General features: G+C 40.2%; 1 protein-coding gene across 1 annotated transcript in view; it reads right to left on the bottom strand.

Moving 5' to 3' along the window:
• The window catches only part of TIAM2 (TIAM Rac1 associated GEF 2), a 228,203-nt gene that overhangs the window by 62,953 nt on the left and 142,792 nt on the right, over window positions 1-22,458 (bottom strand). Inside the window, 6 exon segments of the mRNA XM_038394827.2 lie at window positions 8,818-9,078; window positions 10,192-10,284; window positions 11,971-12,049; window positions 12,582-12,686; window positions 15,542-15,709; window positions 21,675-21,746. Of these exon segments, the coding sequence (XP_038250755.1) occupies window positions 8,818-9,078; window positions 10,192-10,284; window positions 11,971-12,049; window positions 12,582-12,686; window positions 15,542-15,709; window positions 21,675-21,746 (778 nt within the window).

The following is a 22,458-nucleotide window of genomic DNA, read 5'->3' as shown; positions in this document are numbered from 1 at the left end:
TTGTCAATTCAGTCCAAAATTATCTTGCCAAGGTGATACTGATAGCCAAGCTTTGCCACTTATACACACACAAAACTACAGAAAGAAAAGGAGTACTTGTGGCACCTTAGAGACTAACAATGTAGCTCACGAAAGCTTATGATCAAATAAATTTGTTAGTCTCTAAGGTGCCACAAGTACTCCTTTTCTTTTTGCGAATACAGACTAAAACGGCTGCTACTCTGAAACCTGACACAAAACTACACATCACACATTACACCCAGAACATAATGCGCAGATAATAACTGAAGATATTTTAATTTCTCTGGAATTTCAATTCAGTCGGCTCTCATGTTACTTTAATCAAAAGGTTCAAAGAGTGGGTAAACCTGCAGTTTACAAGCTAATTCAAAGATTCTTCCTCCTTTTGTCTAACAAGTGGTCTGTTCTGTTGACCACAATATCTGTGGTTTTGGGCTGAACTCTGAAACACTCAGAGTTTCTCACAGCTAACTTTTGCTGTAGGGAAGCCCAGCCTCCTGATTCAAATCGCACTAGGCTTAGTTAGTGTACTGAGTTTCTCCACCCTCAACACACTCAATTACTTATTGAGCTGGCGTAACTTCTAGACAACTAAAATTAAACTTGTTAGTATAACAAGTGCATGTAAGAAATTTTAGTAATTCTGCGGGTTTTAAGTCAGGAACATACTTTCTGAGATGCATTTAGCCTCGCATAACAAAACTGACACTTGGGTAAACAGTACATGTATAAAAGCCATTCACTACTTATCAGTTGGAGCTGGCATGAAGGCAAGTTCTGTAGCTCAGCTTTGCAGTTGCAATGACTGGTTACGCAAAATAGAAAGTTCATTCAGGTAATTCACTCCAGGCGTTGTGACAGCTGTATTACTATTCTCTTTCCAGATTTCACAGTGGTTTCCCTAGATAGGCATTTAAAAGATAGAGTTCACAGGCTGCTTGTCAGAGACAAGACTTTAGCTATTACCAAACAAACAGAGGGTGCTCTTGCAGGCTGGACAGTGAAAGTCCTGCTCACAGTCTCTCTCGTTCACATGTTTTGGCTTCAGGACGCAACATGTTGAACAATACAGGGAATTTTATATATTTTCTGTTGGTGACATGGCCTGGTTCCTCTTCTTGGCAAAGCAAGTGAGGACCAATCAGAAAGTAACTGAGGCTTCTTCTGATGAAGATTTGAAATGTCTAGCCAGGATACAAGTTGTGTCTCTTTTAATCATCCAATGAGAAAACAAGGTTTTCTTTGTTTTTTGCAACATCGTGTCTGCAAAATTTTTGTGCAAAACATCTTGTGTCATACCAGTTTGTGTAAGATGTGTTGGCCCATACGTTGAACACCTCTGACTTTGCTCCAGTCAGCAACCTATTTCAGCAAGTTATTTTCTGTGGTTCCTTCGCAGCACGTTCCAACTTTGTACAACTCTATGCTTTTTTTTAAAAACAGCACTTTCAATTATCTGCAAAAATGTCCATTTTGACATTAGAACAGAGTCTTTATGTAAAGTCTTTTCACACTCCTTGACGGTTCTATTTTTGTTTAATGCAGCAACATGAAGTCATTTGATTCATTTGTTTGGGCAATCACCAATAGGTGATAATTAATGAAATCATACAAAAACAGCTGTATACACCTCAGTAACAGTACCTGATCATTCCCTACACCTCAGTGACAAGGTTAGTAGGACCACTTCACACGTGAAACTTTCTCTGTGCAACTGCCAACCATAAGATAATCAGTACTTATGGTCATTTAAGTCTTATACTATTTTGACTGGTTTACCTTAAAGATTGGCTTCTCGGTATGCCTTTGGGATGTATCAGCGTCTTTATACAAAACAAATACCTTGTGAGATGTACCTTTTTTAAATAATAGTTGCATCTATCTATTTCTATATATCTTACTGATCACATTAATTGGGAGGGCAATCTTTGAGGAGGCTGAAGAATAGAGGATATAAAGGAATTGATGGTAGGTATTATTGACTTCCTCCAATCAATCTGGATACTCTCTTTGACAGTTCCTGAAAGAGATCAAACTCATCCACCAGAGATGGTAGAGAAGGCATGATGGCTTCATCTGGAGAGGAGGAGGGTATGGTCCTCAGAGTCTCTTTCTCCTCAATACTGACTTCCTGTTCCTCTAAATCTTGAGGTGGTTCCGAAGTGAGTGTGCCTCAAGAGTTCTCGGGCAAGGCTCAGAGTTTGAGAAGCATGTTGGTGGTGCACTGCCCAACCGTCCCAATATGGCCATTGGGGGGGAGGAGGAGGGTGGCATAAAGCCTGGTGGTAGCACCCATGGGGGGCCATACCATGTTGGTGGTGGTGGGGCCATCTGTGGGTATATCCTTGGGCTCTGTTGGTAGTGAGCACCATATGGAGCTTGGGAAAAGTACTGCAACACTATCTCCTCAGGGTTGCTGTCTGAACCCTTGCTAAAGAGTGGAGGGGCATGGCATGGACGGGGGGATATTTCCCATGCTCTGCAGAGGCTCTTGGTACCAAGAGGAGGGGACTCCAGTGAATCTGGCATGTAGAGGTCTCTTGATGGCGGAGTTCCCCCTGTACCGATCATCCTGGTGGCAGTGGCAGTGCCGGAGGGACAGGATCTCATACGCACCAGTCATTCTTGTGTCGGTTGAGTCCACTGCTGTGGACTCATGGACTAGGAGCATCTTTTTAAAGAAGTGTTTACTTCTGTCCTTTGGTGCTGATGACTCTGTGCCTGTGCCCATCAGGTCCATGGGCCATGGTTACTGTCCGTTTCCATAAGCCATGGGTACCGGACTGAGATGACTTCGGTGCTGAAGATATTGAGTGAGATGGTGATTGCTTGCAGTTATCTCAGGGCTCACTATGGGGGCTTCCCACTCTCTTCTTAGAAGATTTGTGAAAGGGTTCCGCAGCCTGCTTCTTCAACCTGCAGCCCCTAGATATAGAAGGCTGTGAGGAAGACTCATGTGTAGCAGGCTACTGGGGTTGGAGAACTGCCTCCATGAAGATAATCTTCTGGCAGAGCTCCATTTTTGCAGGATCTTGGCTGGAGCTGTTGGTAAAAACCACATTTCTGTTGTGTGTGACCTGAGGCAGTGAATGCACACAGTGCTTCTCCATGATTGGGATCGCCTCTTTTCTTCTTGAAGCCTGGCAAACCAGGCACACCCTGTTGAGGGAAAGGGCCCCCAACGGGGGAGAAAGTGTGGGAAGAAAAATAAAGACTTTTTTTATTCTTAAGGGTAAAATAAAGAAAGGGGGAAAACTACAGCTAGAAATACAACTAGGAGATTAAGTAACCATAGGTAAATAGATTAAGATGATAGTCTTAGACTGCTAATGACTGCGTCTCTAGCCAAGGGTAGTTGAGAATGAACTGAGGATGGTTAGCCCTCGTGCACTGGCTAGCCTCGTGGCACAGCCTGAGGAGAGACAGCGCTTGTGCGGGCCCAACAGACACCGCTATCGAAGTTCTCTGGTCAGCAGTGCAGGGACACAGGCAGACCAACAGTGAAGCACCCGTAGACACACTACTCAAAGAATAAACAATGTTCAAATGCATGAAACACAAACAAAAGACACAGGAGAAAGGTAATTTCTTCAGGAAGAACTACATTATGTAAATGTTAACTCTGGGGGTAATTTTATCTATTTTCATCTCAAGACAATGTTTTACAAAAAGCCATCAGTGTAAGTGAGGAATATTTCACAGATTTACTGAAAGATCTGAATCAACAGATGGAGGGAGACAGAAAGAGACATGGGCTGCTGTGAAACTGGCAAAAGCCAGTGCTTCAGTCAGAGTCTGCTACCGGAAGCAATGAATTTACCAGCTTGAAGTTCTTCCAACTCATTTTCTCTCTATTTCTTAATACTATTATAATGTGAGACATAGAAGACTTCGAGAATGAGAAATACTCTGGACTCCTTGATCTTTCTGATGGAAGGTCAATAGGAGCAGGGCTATCTGATCTTTATTAGAGAAAACTAAATTAGCCTCTGAAGAAGTCACAAGGGGGACATCCCTCTTTAAGAGTAGCAGCCGTGTTGGTCTGTATTCGCAAAAAGAAAAGGAGTATTTGTGGCACCTTAGAGACTAACAAATTTATTAGAGCATAAGCTTTCGTGAGCATCCGATGAAGTGAGCTGTAGCTCACGAAAGCTTATGCTCTAATAAATTTGTTAGTCTCTAAGGTGCCACAAGTACTCCTTTTCTTTATCCCTCTTTAAGGTATTTATCTGTCTAGGCTAGGGTGACCAGACATCCCGATTTTATAGGAACAGTCCCAATATTCGGGGCTTTGTCTTATATAGGTGCCTATTACCCTTCACCCCCCCGTCCAAATTTTTCACACTTGCCTTTTGGTCAGCCTAGTCTAAGCATTTATGCTACACCTTGTTATCCGAGTGTCTGTATGGCAAACTTGAATTTGAGACAATGAAGATCTTGAGATATTGTAACAACAAATCGTTTCCTGAAAACGGCTTTGTAATAGAGATTTAAACCTATTCAGATCAACCTCTGTTTGTAGCTCATGCTTCAGATGTCAGCAGAAAATTCATAATTAAAAAAATAGACACACTAAACACTAGCATACATAGTATTCAATTCTTGTCATTAACTCTATTGTTTATTTCTCCATCATCTACAGCATGTAGAAATGGGGCAAGTCTATATTTTCCATGGCAGGAAAAATTCCATCCTAATTCCCTCGTTTTTATTACTTCTTTACAAATATTTGTTTAACTTCCTTAGGACAGAGAACTTGGTGCAAATTTAGTTGCTCAGCTAATTGGGTTTTTAGTGTTTCATTTTATTTCTTTTCCAGTATAAACAGGTGGCTCAGCAGCAAGTGCATGCTGCCCCATGGGAAGTCAGATTATAGCATCAGAGAGGCTGTATACACTGCCACAGCTGAGTTCTGGTCTCCTGAAGGAAATGAATCACTCTTATAGAAAACTGAACTTCCAATGACTGGTTTTTTAGCAGTGGAAAACCAATTACTTTTCTTCCCTTCTCTTTACTCAAAGTTGCCAGATTTTGACACAAGGTAAAATGTCACATCTGCAATGCAAGGGATTAGGTAGGAAACTGCATTCGTCATAAAGACATTAAGGCGTTATAAGCATATAAATGCAAACTCAGACAAACCCTTATCACTAAAGCTAAATGAAGTTAGTGTTTTTCAAAAGATTACTTTATAGTAACTTCTGCTTCATTATAGGCCAGATGTTGTTACCCAGCATGACTAAAGGTAGGTCTACACTTACAGCAGTGTGTGTAGAGGATAGGCACTGCACACCCAGCTAGCATGGGTATAAAATAGGAGTGTAGGCAGTGAGGCTCGGCAAAGGCAAGGGGAGTGCAGTGCACGCCTGAACTCCAAGGTCTCACATCCTACCCACCTAAGCACTGCCTCCCACTACCCACATTAGTGCCTACCCTGCTATTTTTAGCAGTGTAGTGTTGCTCTGCCTCTCCTCTGCTGAAGCCTTTCCCGGCTGTAATGAAAGGCTGCGGTGGCAGGGAAAGGCTCTCATGGGGGGAGGCAGTGGGGAAAGGCTCTGGCAGCTCACCACTGCTGGTATGTTTCACTGTGGAGTACAGATACATGCATAATGTTTGTACTCTACATGCTGCCATAAATGTAGACATAGCCTAAGGGTATCAGCATTTAGTCCTATAGGATAATAATGCACTTGGAGTACATTTCTCAGACCTGAAGAAGAGCTCTGTGTAGCTCAAAAGCTTCTCTCCCCCCACCACCCCCCAACAGAAGTTGATCCAGTAAAAGATAATAGCTCACCCACCTTGTCTCTCTAATAATACTCTGAGGCACTTTTCATTTTCAAACACCTTACACAACTTAACTAATTCTCCCATCTTCCTCTCAGAAATTTTAGATATCATCTGCTTTTTATAAATGGGGGAGTAGAAAGATTAAGGCCAAAATATTCCAATGTGGCCTCTGCCCAATTTGAGACAACAGGTGTTTGTCTTTCAGAAGTGCTTGGCACATGCTAATCTTCCTGACTTTCTAAGCAGCTGTGGGTGCTCAGTATCTCTGAAAATAAGGCTCAGGTTGTTTCAAGTTGGACATTATAAGGAACCAAAAAATCAGAAGCCATCTTGGAAAACTGTGGTCTAAGTGACTCAATTAATACCACCCAGGGTAACAGTGTCAGAGCCAGAGTTAGAACCAAGGAGTCTCTGGCACCCAAGCCTGGGTTCAGACTATTACACTCAAGTTATTTATAAATAAATAGAGAATACAAGGATGAAACCCATTAAGATTACCTATTTAAGTCAAAGTAGCGCCACTTTCTTTTGTTTCTACATCAGTGGTTCCCAAACTTTAACAGCCCGTGAACCCCTTTCACTAAATTGTGAAATCTCATGAACCTCCTCCTAAAAATTAATATTTCCAGGAATTTAAGTTTAAATTTCCTCCACACTCCATGGGGCTGTTGACCGCCCCAGTTAACTGAGCTCCACTGAGCTTGGGCTGCAGGTCCCGCTGACTGCTCGGGCTCGGGCTGCCAGCTTCAACTGCCTGGCCCCGCTCTTCCTGGGGCTCGGGCTGCCAGCCCCGTGCGGAGTGCTGGGGTTCAGGCGGCCGGCTCCCTCGCTGACGGGGGCAGGGCTTGGGCTGCCAGACCCAACTGCCCCACCCCGCTCTCCCTGGGGCTCAGGCTGTCTGCCCTGCAACTGGGTCCCATCTGCTGCCTCCAATGCCCAGGGTCCTCTGGCCGCCGTTAGTGAAATTTTTCTGGTGAATCCCCTGTAACATTCTGCGAACCCCAGTTTGGGAACTACTGTTCTACATGAACTGAATTAGATGACGGACTTTCTCTCAGAGCTTGAGCTAGAACCATTTCCCCTTCCCGCTCTGCCACCCCCATTTCAAAGTAAACCAGTCTGCCTTAACTACTTTCTTAATCAGATAAGTATATACACTTTAGTGCCTAGAGTACGAAACATACTCTAGCAACATTTTATTATAATGGAATATCTGGACATTAACCGAAGTTGCAAATTTGTCTCTGAGAAATAATGAATCTGGTGAATGGACACATACGTTTATTATACTGAATACTCCAGGTAATGCTGGCCTGTAATATCAAAACAACAAGCTGAATAGTGGCCCTAATATAACTAATTAGTTAGTTCCATCATAATTTCTGTTTTAATGACACTAACTTTTATATGCCAATAGTCAATTTAATGATATTTTAAATTGAACTAAGGCCCCAAAAGAGATGCTACCGAGGGTATCACAAATCTTGTAATCAGAATTTTTTTTAATTTCCAAGATGACCCAAAAAGTTACTTTATAATTAAATCCATCCTATCAACTTCTCCTTTGTGATTTTTTTTAAATCATGCCAAGATTAAGATCAGAAAACACTTGCCACCACAATTAAGCACAAAGATGACTTCCTCTCCCTCATGCAGCAATGATCCTGATCTAGGTTTCCTGTGAAATTTTAATAGCATCCTGCAGATGTATAAAGAGGGAATTGCACCTTTTTCCCCCATTCATGATACATTGAGTTAAATCTGCTTATATCTTATAGGTACAGTTTTCCAGGGGAGAAAATCCCCCCAAAACACTTTATATTTCAAGCCGTATCTTAAAAACATGTTGACATCACAAAACAGATTTATTCAACACAGCAGGGCAGTCTCAACCACAGTGATGTTTATACTGCTTGTTTGTGATGTGGCATTTGATAGACTGTTTCAGTTCACAAAAGGCCAAGTCCTGCATTCCCCACTCACTCCTATTTAGACCAAAAAGTCCATGAGATGATGGGTAAAACTGGCATTGGCCTACCATGGACATGGGGGTGGGATGGGGAGAGAATGCTTGACAGAGCTCAATAGTGCTGTAGGGGCATGATCTGGCTCCCATTGACTTCTACAGGCACTGGCTCAGACCCAAGGGGAGTGTGCCCACTGCTACAACCCTTGAGGGTGTGCAGCATGTATGAGCTGCCTTCTACTAGCTGGTAGGGCAGAAAACAGAATCATACACTCACCTCCTTCCTGACCATTTATGGGTGTCCATGATGCTAGCCAGTCCTAGCACTAAAGATCCTTGCACCCTCTCCATCTTGTTCTCCGATACAGAATATGGCCACAATCTCACCATCATCCCATACATTTAGCATACTTCCTATATCTGATAGTTAGTATGACAATAGGATTGAGAAATTCAAAGAGAAGGTAGCTGAATAATCACATTAAAAGTGTCTCAAGGTAAAAAATACATTTATATAAAGCTGATACCTGTATTCTCTTGGAATGCATTAAAGAAAACACTGACTGGTGGGAAAGGCTGCTGTAAAATGTCTCCATTTTCAGTGAATTATTGTTATTTTCATAATGCCCTAAATGTACATGGTAACTTTCACAAATGAAGTATATTAAAACACAGCAAAACTCCTACCCCTAAAAGCGATACCATTTCAACTTTTGATGCTCACATATGGTTATAATGGGTAGCCTTGACATTGCATAACGGAGTACTTGGCATTACTGGGATGATACAGTGGAATAGGTTAAAAGAACATAATTTTCCTGTAGAAATGATCATTTTCTGTTTCATTGCTACTCTCAGGAAATCATTCTAATTACAGAAATGCATGAAATTTAAATGGATTTTACACAGTTTATATCTGAATTTTTCTCTTGTAGCATGAGAATAATTTTTTTTAAATGGATTAAAAAAAAAAAAAGAAAAAACTAGTTTTAAAATAACTGGCTGGCCAGGGAAAAATACAATCATCATCTCCTCCTCACCATTTGCAGTATTCTTTTTGAAGTTATCCAGAAATTCTTCCAGGAGCTGTGACTGGTTAGGAGGAGGTAACAAGCTTTTCGGGTCCCTGGAAATGTCGCCATCTGACCACGACGTACATAATGCTTGCTTAGGGCCATAATGACTTGCTCTCACCGTGAGCGTGACACTTCTCTCGGAAAACAATAACTCCATCTGCCTGAGGTCAAGATCAGACACAGCCTCTCCGTTTATAATCAAGATTTCATTGCCCACTCTCACCCCTGGGAGAATGAGAAAGGAAAGAAAATACTGGAGCACTGACAAAAAGGGCTACAAAACAAATTGTATTGCATTTTGATTATACATATTTTTATACAAATGACCTAATGCTGCAGTTTCCCCACTGGAGTCAGAGGGAGTTTTGTGTGTGTGCCATGACTGCAGGATTGGCTATTTGTTGTGCCACCTATGACATGGTTGTTTCTACTCAAAGGCTAAAGCAGGATGACTCTGACGTGCAGCTTTAGAAAAGGGTATGATAGAAGAATCTCACAGAGTCTCAGACCACGAGTTCATTTTAAGGTGGCCCTCAGCATCCTGAAAAGCCTATAAGCAAAATAACTCTTATTTTAGGATCCCAGTTCAGGAAACACAAGGAGCTTTATCAGGCTGATTTGTTCATTCTTGCAAAATTGCAACAGGGAAATCTAACAAGTGAGGTTATTATGGGAGAGTTCAGTTAGATCCAAATAGTGGCAACTTGTACATTTTAGGATCAGCAACAGCCAGTTGGCCACTGCACTCCAGATGACTAAGGGAACAATTCTCCCCTTCCTTTGCAGGCAGGTGCCAAACACAGCAGAACTGATGCAGTTCAGCAGTGTGGAGGCGAAGGTGAGATGTTAAGAGGCTGATGAGGAGGCGTACAGTCCATGAGCACCACAAAGTAGAAAACTTCAGTGGTACCCTGCAATGTAATGCACAAGGTAGTTCTTTGGGAGCCAGCCTGTTGCATACATCACTGCTTGTTGCAGGCAAATGGGAGGCTAAGAGCCATGGAGGTTAATTCAGCCTTGAAGGTTCCACCGTGTGAGGTGGAGAATTTCTCTCTTCTGTGCCTGTACAGATCCCAACGTTTAGTGTGGGAGCAGATTTTGTCCCAAGTGTAGACAAGCATTCTTTTCTCTTCACCTCTCGTTAGAAGGGTTCCTCGACCACTTTATGTAAATTATCTTACCTAGGCTTCATCTACTGTACATGGTGATCAAGCAAGACGACCAAGGGTAGCAGAAGCAAAGAACCATTTTCAGACAATTTTAAAGCTTCCTAAAGTTTGCTACTTAATAAAAAGTAATGAAAAACATAACAGTGGTTAGTACAGCCATGGCACAAACCTTCTTTGTACGCCAGTCCATCTGGAAGGACATCACTTATGAGTATATGAGTGAGATGCTGGTTTTCAACAACTTGAGCTGTGACTGCAAACCCTGGAATTAAGAAGAAAGATGGTTTTACTCTTACCACTTGGTCTGCTTAAAACAACAATCAGGTGAATTTCTGGTCAGTTATTTCTCATTTAGTTTTGTATGTTCAGTAGATTTAATCTACATAATCAAAGGGAGGTGACATTTCTCACTCCCAACACACACACACACACACACGGACAAATGCTCTCATATCAATTTCTTTACTCTTTAAAGAAATGTAAATAGTTATTACGAGATATTTTATTGTTTTTCAAAATAAGCCCAATATTGCTTTTCAATAATACAGATCACCAGATCCAGTGAAGGTCTATAAAACACTTTGACAAATATTGTGAGGATTTTATATGATTTCTTGTAAAAACTGGGAGAGAACAGTGTCTGAAAACATACATCATTTTTGCATGTTTATAACCCATTTTTGTGTACAACTGACACAATCAGGATCAGGCCCCCATTCTGATGGATGCTGTACAAACGTTAAAAAAAGAAAAGAAAAAGGAAGTCCTTGCCCTTGCCCTGAAGGGCTGCCCCTCAGTGGCTGTTTCCTTTCTCTATCTCAGAATGCTTGACACAAAGAGGTGTACGAGATCAGATGTCAGCATGATGGAAAAGGAGTTCTCTGCAATACCATGAGAATTCTCCATTTTGATCCTCACATGCAGATTTCTGTTCTCAGTCCCTGACTCAAAGAGACTATAATCTCAGACACAATCAAACTCACATTAGAGCTTGTCTACATGGCATATTAGTCCACACTAGAGGGTTGTGAATTCTAGTGTGCACTAGCATGTTGCGTGTTAATTAGACCCTGTGGATCCTGCTGGCACAGACTAAAAATTCCCTAGTGAGTGTTACTGTCATACTTTTTGAAGCAAGACTACATTTATACAGGCACACTGGAACTTTTAGTGAGCACCAGGTCCACACAGACCAATTAGTGTGCAACACACTACTACATGCGGGAATGTACACCTCCCTGGGGCAAACTAATGCACCATGTAGACATGCCCTTAAAAATCAATGGAAAGACTACCTTAGTGGGAATGAACTGGCCTGAATGTGAGTGAATCAGGAAACTTGTTATTTTTTCTGTTTTTATTTCTCCTTCTACAGTATTATCTTCCTTCCTTTTTTCTCCACTGCCTTGCTCATTCTTGTCAGTTGAATGACTAAAGTCCACATTTCACAATGAGCAAACATAAGGATATTCTTAGGCATTACCTCTCACAGGGAAAAGCAAGCAGTTAAAATTTCTCTCGAGTGACGGCCTGTTAGCACAGGGTCAATAGAATGTTTTGCTGCCAAAAAGGAAATCATATTTCCTTATTTGAGAGTAGGCTGGGTATTTTTATTTAGTTGAGCATGAGAAAGTTGCCTGCCAACACTTCAGCAGCTCTTTCACTTTCCGGTCAATAAAGTAGCATGGGGAAGTAAGCCTTTCACTTGCTCCCCTAAATACAGGAGTTTAAAAAAAAAAAACAAAAAACGCAGCAGTGTCAAATGAGGAGCAATTCTTGGGTCTTCCTTAAAGTGCTAACTTGTGCACTTTGCAGACTTGTCATACTGAACATGAAGTGGCCCAAAAGTTGTCAACAAAGAGAAAGCTCGAGGAAGGAAAAATTAAGCTTCAAAAAGAACAAAGAAAATAAAAGGAAAATCATTGGAAAGGATTTTACTAAAACTTACCAAAATCAGTTATGTTCTCAGTCTTAGTAAGATGTACATGGTAAACATTTAAAGGAAAAATTTCTATTTCATCATATATCTGTTAGAGAGAAAACATCACAAGTTGTTAAACTGTGAAACTGTAGGACTGCAAAAGCCAAATGTTCAATAAATCATTGAAATCAGTATCATTTTAATTATTAAAAAAAAGCTGCATTGTTAAATAATCCATTAACAAAGGACTAGATTCTGCCACCTTTACTCACATTAGAGAAGTGTGTTATGCTGCAAGTATCACTGAACTCAGTGGGACTAACTGTAGACTAAGATATTACCTAATTTGTGAAATTCAACCATGTGCAGAGCACCAGCACTAGGCGTATGGACCATTAAGTCCCACTTAAACCCTCAAAATAGTGCTTAAACCAAGTCTTAAGTGATGCCCTAGATCTCTAGTTCTCTGCACATGGGAGAGTTTAATCCATTGTGTGTAAGGATAGCAAAATACAGTCTGTGATAGTGACCTAATCTAAAAGTCCCATTTTGTATCTAATTCACAGACATTTATAGAGTATAACCTAGCTGTGGCTACAAATATTGAGAAGTTCTTATCTAAAATTAGTCAAACTTGCCTGATCTTGTATGCATTCATATGCTTCAGGAATACAATACTCAATGTTTTCATCAACTAATCTTTTAAGTTGTAGACCGTAGTGTCTTGGTTCCAGCTGCCTCATCTAAGGGATGAAAAGAACATATTTGAAATTAATGATTTATTTACAGAATCCCAGGTGTCAAAGAAGCCACACACACACAAAGCCTTTAGAAGTTAAGCAAAGGCAATCTTCAACAAGTTATTTTCTAAATGGTTTTGTGGTGTATTGTCTGTATTGCCTAGATGATACAGTTCCAGCTCACATCCATGTGATTTTCTGTTTCCCGTAAGTATACTCAGGAAACACTTGCATTAACATTACATTTTGGCTGTTAGATTAACCAAGCGTCATTATGTGTTTTCAAATAAACTTAGAACTCTGTTCTGTCCTTTTGAACTTGCACACATCTTCATCATTTTCTATGGCTCTTCTGCGCAGCTCAGTTCTGCACATAACCTGTACCTCTGATGAGGAAAATGCATATGCACATACAGGCTCTTAGGAGAGAGAGATTTCCTAAGAGGTTGCTTTTATTGCACTTTTTACTGCCAGGTTTCATCTATGATCAGTGAGTAATACCTACTTTTCACCATATGTGGTCGAAGTGAAAACCTAATATCTGCAGGACGTCAAAGGGGAATGGGAGTACTCCCTAAGGATACTAACCTAAAAGAGATGATCCCCTGGTGAGTCTCTCTTAAATTTAGCTTGCTGCCAAGACTACTGCAGCAAATCTTGCATCCCAAAAGAAATAGAGCAATGTTTCAGAAGAGAAGGCAGCTCTGCATCTATTAAGGTCATTTCACCTCTCTGTCTAACAAGCCTCTGAAGCTTGTGAAATCTTAATCCGCTGAGGAAGGATTGTTTAGCTGAATATTTCATTATGTGTAAATAGAATGTATAGGTAATGTGTGCACTGTATTCTAAATAATTATATTAAAATGCATACTCTTTCTCAGTGTGTTATGCGAAGTTTTAGGTATGCAGAATAAAAATGAGTGAAAACCATCAAAATATGTTTGAGAAAATAAATAAATAAAAATCAGACTTTACCCCCACACGCATACTTTTAAACAATGTGTTGTGTTAAAGAATGAAGATTCCTTACATTGCCATTCGATTCTGGTGAGGGTAAGAAGGAAAGAGAGCCAGAAAAGATGTAGCAGAAAGGATTCAGTGTTAGACTACTTATGAAAAATTTTACATACAGAATAGAAAGAAAAGATAAAACAGAAAAAGGTTTCATTAAAAGAAAACATTAAAATAAAGTAACTTACTATTAGACTACTGAAGTGATACAGGCATAACAAGACAGTATTTTCTACAGGCAGACATTTTGGAAAAGTGTAGTGAGGAAGACAAGTAATTTACTTTTAAACTTGATTTTATAGATCCTTTGATTTTATATCCCTTTATTTCTTTTAGTAGGGCTTCTATGTGTTGCATGACAATCCAGTTCCAAATGTCTCAGCTCTGTCTTGCCATCTGGTGGTCAACCAAAGTCTTGTAGGATAATAGCCTAGCTCTTCTTTCCTAAAATTTAACTCTTTTGCAAATGGTGGGGTCAACCATTCCTTTTAAAAATAAGGAATGATTTCCTTCTCAGTGATCCACGTGGAATGGGGACTAACATGAGCAATAATAAAATTATATCTTTTTAGTGACAGTGTGTAGATTCACTGTGACTTGGCTAAAGCACTGTCCTTGTGTCAATTTAGAAAATGTAGATAATGCCCGATTTTTAAAAAAGAAAAGAAATCATTTTGTTCAGCTATTATGGAGAGAAAGTAGTTGTGACTATCTTTCCTTTAGAAGCCCTGCACGCCTTAACTTCAGCAAATTGAATCAGCACCCCTGGAATTTCACACTGGTCTAAAATAGAATAGGTGATGGGGGGAGGTTTTTCTGTTGTGTTTTTTAATCAGGAGGTAAGGTCAATTGGACATAATTGTCAGTTAACAGGATTTTTAAACAGAGTTTCCCCCCAGATTTATTGTTTTATTCCATTATAATTTGAAAATGGTTTGATTCACAAACTCAGAGTCAAGTTCAATCTGTTGGCACAAGTGATGATTAACACCCTAGACTATTTTTGGTGATGTGAAGGCTCTGGTCATGGCTCCAGTTAACCCTGAGTTCTATTTTGCCTTTAAGCAGTGATTCAACCTCTGTTTTGCATGAAAACTACACTGTATCCTCCCCAAAAACTTACAGCACCTACTCTGAGAATAGGCTAAATTTTTTGAGAATTTATAAATAAAAACACTAGGTCCTTTAAGAAATTAAACATCTGTCAGTCTTTTCTTTGTCCCAACTAATCTTATCAACGGAATATTGCAGACACTCCAAACTTTCCATATAGTTTAAAAGAACTAAAATCTTACACAGAGTCTCTATTTGAAGAAATTAGGTTCTAATCAAGCAAAGTTATCAATGATTACTGTTTCTAATTGTTATGATTTTATAGGCTACAGAATAAGCTCAAGGGAACAGTTTAAGAAGCTCTTAAGTGGGGCCATTGTGACATCAGAGGTAATTCAGTTACCACCCTTCCTCTACAGCTAATTTCCATGTAACAATTCTATTCATTGTAACGACTCAGTGATATAAAGGGAGGCTGGATATATGTCAAGAGTTCTCATGGGTGGATTAACAGCTGCAGCTGTTACTGCTCTTTCAAGATTCTTGACTGCATGCTAGCTTGGGCATCAATGAATGCCCATGCCACCGCTTGAAAGGCTCCCCATGACGCTGTTGCTTTGGTTCCACTGAGTCTTAAACACAACTGCCAGAAGCACAGGAGGAACCCTTAAATTATAGGGACACTGGGACTCAGACTGGGCTCTCCCTGCTTCAGCATCAGAATAATTAACAGCAGGTGTAAGTGATGGCCTTTTAAAGCTCACAAGCTGCTTTCAAGTGTGAGAACTCTGTACCTTGCATGCCAAAGACAAAACATCTTCCACTCTGTGTTCTGGCTTGAGGGTTAACATGACTCCTGGCCTATCACAGAAATGAACATATGTTTGGATTTCCCAAGTGCTCTCTTTCTGGACCCTTTCTGATGCAGAACAGTAGACGTTCAAAAATTCATCAACTTGCTGCTGAAAATAAGGGGAAAAATTGACAGTACATGGAGATATGACAATATCAATAATATATTATTCTGGAGGTTTTCTACTGGTATGTACTATGTGCATTTAGCAAAGGTATCGCTATAAGCTCTTTCCGGTCAGACAAGAACAAATTATGTTACAAGTTCTCATACAATATCACTGACTTTACTTCAGATTTTGCCTAGAGCCTTGATTACATTATTTCTCTTGCATTCAAATGACACATTTCACTCGCCTATCTCATGTTACTAGTTCAAATTAACTCCTAATGTTGCAAGATTATACATATGTGAACATATGGAATACGGTCTTAAACAGGATTACACAATTATACCTATGTAAACAAATGAAAGCCTTAAACAGGATTAAACAATTAGTACTGTATTTTATCAAATATTTGGAATAGATCACTGTACAGTAGAACCTCAGAATTATAAACATCTCGGGAATGGAGGTTGTTCGTAACTCTGAAACGTTTGCAACTCTGAACAAAACATTGTGGTTGTTCTTTCAAAAGTTTCCACCTGAACTTTGACTTAATACAGCTTTGAAACTTTACTATGCAGAAGAAAAATGCTGCTTTCCCTTTAAAAAAGTTTACGTTTAACACAGTACTTTACTGTATTGCTGCTTTGGGGGGGAGGGGGACGGTCTCTGCTGCTGCCTGATTGTGTACTTCCAGTTCCAAATGAAGGTGTCTGTGGCTGACTGCTCAGTTTGCAACTCTGAGGTTCTACTGTATTTCTAATGAGAAAAAGAGGATAATCTAGTAGTCTTCCAGCAGAGGGCACAATGGAGCAAGAAACATCACAGACAACATAGCAGAGTCATAAACTACTCCTGCTATACCTACAGTTTAAGATTACATTGTTTGTTAGAGAGTGAAGAGTATGTGATCTTTCACTACTTAGGCTCAAATTGAAGCTCTTTCCAACATTAAAACGTGAAATACATCTGGCAAATCACAACCAACTTTAATGTGGAGGTAATGCATGACACAAGGCCTTTTTGTATACATGTATACAACCATTTGATTCATCTTAAATATCCCTTTACTATCTTTCTCATCTTTGCCCTTTCTTCTGTGCCACAATTTATGGTTCAAAAGTAACCCACCAAAGGAGGAGAAACATACAGATACAGCTGCACTGTGTTGAGACTAGACCTTCAACCACTGTATTAGGTGTCAGAACTCTGAGCCAGTTTGTAGCTGGCCTCTGCACATATAAACAATAGAGGGGATTTGTGAGGGAGCACAAGGAAAAGAACCCAACCACAAACAGAGCTTCCAGTACTCTGAGTGCAGGATCTGCTCCGTCAAAGTAGGAGGGGAAGCAGAGGTGGGGCCATGACGCTGTCCACTCCCCACCAGCTAACAAAGCCAGCCATCTATGCAGGGGAGGGGTAAAAGTGTGTGCACACCTTTTGTACACTTGGAAACCTGGGAGATGCAATTCTGCCTGGAGCACCTGCAGGGGCCTTGCAGCCCTAGGGGCCCAGTGCAGGGCTGTGATTAAAAGCCACAATGGAATCCTTATAGTGGAGCTGCCTTGGGCAGGGACTGCGTTTCCTTCTCTATTGGCACAAACATAATGACCACACTCAACAAATAATAACAACGTCATTGTTATTCTTGACATGCATGACAATCACAACTGTAAAAACAGTACATCAAACAGCCACATCAGTGTATTTACCACATTACCCATAAATACAAGTTTCAGCCAGATTAGAAGCCTGGAGCAGGAATTATTTTATAAAGAGCCACATTTTGATGACTTTCAAAAATCATATACTTTCCTAGTGGCAAACTACCAGCTAGAAAAATGATACTAAGGTGGTGTCAATAGTCATGGCTTTACTGTAGACAATGGAGCTACAACAATTTATATCTGCTGAGATTCTCCCTCATTGACTCTTGTACCATAATTCCTACAGAACAGTTGCTATATTATAGGATGATAATTCCTATAGAACTGTACTCACATCAGAAAGCACCGAGAAGCCAAGAAGATAGGAATCAACTATGAGCTTCTACAACTGTACAAATGATGAAAAAGAGATAAAGCAAGACAGACAAATTGCAAATATTAAGAATCCTGATATCATGTGTCAAACTGTAAATTCTCAGCGTGTTTCCTGGAGAGAAAGGTGAAGCAACCCTGTACATCAACTCAGAAGATGCTAGTAACAATTCAATGGTTTGTAATTATCAATTGGTTTATTGAAGGGAAATCAGCCCTTCAGTCTGCCCATTGTAAATCAATCTCACTACAATCATTGGTGGAGAAAAATTCAACAGAGAAGCAAGGTGGGGAAAAACATTATTTAAAAGGCATCTTCCCCCACCCCAACACAATCCCCTTTAAATTATATGATTCAGAGTTTTTTTTAACTAACAAGCTGCTAGGTATCCAAAATAATCCGTTTACTATGTAAACTGATTCCCAAACATAAGCATTGCTAAGGGCTTGGTGTGCGGAAAACTTAAGTCTTTCTATATTAAACTACAAATATATTCCTTAGCTGTGGTCAAGATACTGTTGCTTCACCCACATTTTCCATCTCAGAAACTCTGACATTAAATGAGATTTTTTTCTGTTATGCCTGCAGTGACTAATACTACAATACTTCATTCATTCCTTGCCACATAAAGCTACAACAACCCATCCAGTTTTCCAGCAACATGTGCCAGGACTTTTAGACTGTCATACACTATGCCACAGTGTTGCTTGAGGAACAGTAGGATACTACATGATTTTCCCATCTTTCTCCATTTGTTGTCACCATCTTCATAAGGAACACCTCAGAAAAGCTGCCCGGAACACTTTGCTACTTGTATTCCATTGCATTCGCCAGGAAGCATCTTATGAAAGGTTTTGATTCTGTTTTTGATTTTTATTTGAAATTGGCTAATGAAACTGGGTTGATTCCAACCTTAACGGTTTTGAGACTTACGATGAATCACTTCTGAATTGTTGTACGATTCATCAAAATACCAGGATCTTAAAAAATGCATAGGCCATATTTTGAACCCTTAAAAAGTTTAGAAACAAATGCCCCTCTTTTGCATATTTGGCAGCCATAGGTCTAGATTTGTTATCCCTCTGTTGCCATGAGTGGAAAGGATCAGATGTAGTGAATATAGCATCAAAGGGCAAAGAAAAACCATAGATTATTCCCTCCTTCCCTGCAACCCTTTCAAACCCCCTCCATGGCGGCTCAGCATGTTTCAGGTTCTGTCTGTTTGGAGGTGCGGGGCAAGTGGTGCAAGGATATGGCAGGGGGTGTCTGTTGTCTCTACCTCCCAGCCCTGTGACAGTATTGTAACTGCATGAGTTTTATTCAGTTTTGGATTATTCAGTGTAGCCCATGTCAGAGTGAATCCCCTGGCCTTGGAGTGGGAGGAGGGGCTAGAATGAAGAGGCTGGCGTGAAGGCCATGGCAGCATTACTCCTTCAGGAGACATGTTGTCACGGAGACCTGAGGGAACCAGGAGGCTCAGGTTTAGAGGCCAGAATCCTGTTGTGTCTGGTTTCTATAGCACAGATTTGTTACAATCAGTTCTGTGGGATGTGGGGAAGGAGGCAAACCTCATACCACACCCCATGGAATAATTCGGAGGGAATTCTGAGTTCTCTTTAGGGGATGATTTGACCCAGAAATCCCATATAATTACAATGTATGTATACTGCCTATTGAAAAGAGAGAGGTGACTTTCTATAACTATTCCCCCTCCTCCCACAGTATTCAGCAAATAACAGGCATTACACAGCTGAAAGAACAGTTGTTTTTATTGATTTTTTTAATTAAACACATAATGAGTTCGAGATTATTTTCACAGGCACAACAACACTCTAGGGTTTGGTACCATCATTGGAAAAATTCTGTCAGAGTGTACTTTTGCATAATTCTATGGAAATCTATATTTATATTTCTTTATTATCTGGTCTAAGATAATAGACTAATAATAGACTATCGTGACTAAATGAATACTAACAATAGGGAAGTAAACCATACACCTCATCATAACTGGAAATTACAACATAAAAAGCCATGAGATATAACATTTGAGACTTGGGAAAAGTTTGTTATCTAGCATCAAGAGTTGCATTACAGCTTTCGATTACAGTCATTTCTAAGTGCAATGTTTCATTCTAAATGCAGATTTCATTTAATGCTAGGTCGATTAATTCAATGCAGGGAGCACAGTTTCTTCTTAGCTCTTTAAAACCTAAAATTACATTAGGGGATGATCTGGTCCAGGGAATGAAAGTGAGTGAAAAGGTAAAATGGAGAGAAACTTTCACTTTTAGTCCAGAGGGATACTCAAGGGAACTAAACTATGGTCTAATCAAATCAAAATTAAACCCTAGAATCCTGATCCTTAGTACCACAAACCCTTGGAAGGGCTGCACCAGGCATGACACCTGTGACTTATGCTGCTATTACAGCAATCTGTCAACAAATTTGCCTCAATTCTACCAATTGGTTTGGCCCTATATCCTGCTCACACAACAAGAAGTTTGCATGGAGAGGGCTTCTTCTGTCTGGACTTCAAATCCAGAAAAAAAAAATGTGTTAGTGCAGGAGCAGGGCCAAGCCACATGTTGCGGCCCCAGAGCCTACTCCCCAGTGGGAGCTTGCGGGCTTAAAACGTCCGGATCCAGCCCATGGGCCGTAGTTTGCCCACCCCTGTTCTAACCACTTGGATCAACCTAGTTTTCTGACCAAAGGCTAGTCTCTCTTTTAAACCAATGAGAACTTTCTTGCCATGCATAGCAGGAGGGGAGATATTTGGCATTCCCTTGCTTTGTCCTTATAGCAAACAAAGGTCTGCAGCTTGAAAGAATAAGAGTCATTTGCTGCCAGTGATTTTAGACACACAAATGAATGATAGGTCAGAATAGTAATTAAAAAGATCTCTGATGTTTTGTAAAAATGTCTCTGCTTAACAGATGAGAATTAAAAGTATAATATCACAGAAACAAGCCATGCAACAAAACTAAATGAGATCATCTTAATCAGAGGGGAATATTTGCACAAGCCTAAGAAGGGAGAGGAACTGGAAAGCCCTCTCAATGACCCTGATGCCATCCAGATTCTACAGTGCAGTTTAAGTCCTCATTGTACCTGCAAATACAACTAAAACTGAAACAGTAAGGACTGAATTGTGGCAGTTATGCGGTGTACTGCTCTGCTTCAGGGGCGCTGCAGAGACGCATCACCTCAGAGGAAGAGGAGAGACTATGCTCTTTTCTGTTCCTAGACAATTGTGTGGCCAGGGTAGAGGTCAGTTCCCCATAACCCTACCTCCTCCTTTAGAGTGGCTTACACCCCAGCAAGCACAAAGAAGGAGGAGGATTGTGACTGTGACCAGCCACTATGCAGGGTACTTCAAGTGGGGGCAGGTTCTACTGCCCTCCACCACATCCCCTCCCACATGTATGGTGCAGCCAGGCACATTTGGTTCTGTGTCTTTCTACCTGAAAATACAGACTCTAATATTTCAGTTTCTTAATCTTTAAATATACAGGTTCTGTCAAACGAATTCATGCCAAATGGCAAGCAAAAATCCAGTAATAACTTGGTCTAGGCTATACTACACAAGAAATGAATACTTCCAAATTAACTAATTGCTGATATTGGCGCGCGCGCTCGCTCTCGCTCACACACACACACACACACACACACACACACAGGTATGTAGCAGTTAGGATCAGGATTATATAGGAAGTTTTAGTTAAGGAAAAAGTCTACCTTACACATTTAAAAACCCATGTCAGAGTGGTTTCCCCTAACAGATTATAAATCAAATTGTGGTTCTTCAATTAATACCAGATGATATTCAATAAAGTTTCTGAAGTAGCTTTTTTTCATATACATATGTGAAATCCCTTCAGAAAGTTAAAAGTAAATTTAACAGTGTAGTACAAAGACTGGCTTATCTTACCTCAGGAGAGGTGGATGATTTCTGGAGTAACCGTGTGCCTGCAAATCCATTTCCCCCAGTTGAATCAAAAATCTAAATTGAAACAAATGCACAGATAAATAATCAAACAAACTAAGTGCTATGTAACATACAAGGTTAGTTTCCAATACAGCTAAATCTCTTGTGCATACACAAAGATGAAAGGTAATGAAATATCATTCCATCAACCAACCAACCTGAGAATAGATTATTTTTGAGACATGTTACCATTTTATTTTGACTAAGAGAATATATTATGACAACATCCATGCTCTCTCCATAGTTAACGCTACAGCAAGACTCCTCTTATAAGGCCACACACACATTCACATTCCCTTGCTCTTATCTATCTATCTATATATGGTACTTATATCCACATGATAAATTGCATTCATCTAGTATCTTTGAGTGGCAAAATAACCCTCTGGCCAATAGTTTCCAGTCCTGGTAGCCTGTGAAATACCATATCATGTCAAACCATGTCACTATTATTTACAGAAACGCTATTCTAAATAAATGTGGTTTTCTAAAACACATTAGCTTGGACTCATGGTTGTAAGAGAAGTCTACCTTTATAGAAAGAAGGGTTTAAAAAAAAATAGTACCAATAACAAGCAATGGTTGCTGAGTATTATCCCCACGTTCGAGATGGGAACGGAGAAATTAAGGCTAAAGTTCTCAAGCTGTAAAGTGGGGATAAAGCTTATCTAACTCACAGGTGCTGGGAGGCTAAAAAAGTAGGAAAATATCAGACAAACTTTGTTGT

The sequence above is a fragment of the Dermochelys coriacea genome, chromosome 3 (assembly GCF_009764565.3).
Source record: "Dermochelys coriacea isolate rDerCor1 chromosome 3, rDerCor1.pri.v4, whole genome shotgun sequence".
NCBI classification, from domain to species: domain Eukaryota; kingdom Metazoa; phylum Chordata; order Testudines; family Dermochelyidae; genus Dermochelys; species Dermochelys coriacea.
Note: the sequence above shows the minus strand (reverse complement) of the source record. Positions and strands in the feature narration are given on the sequence as shown.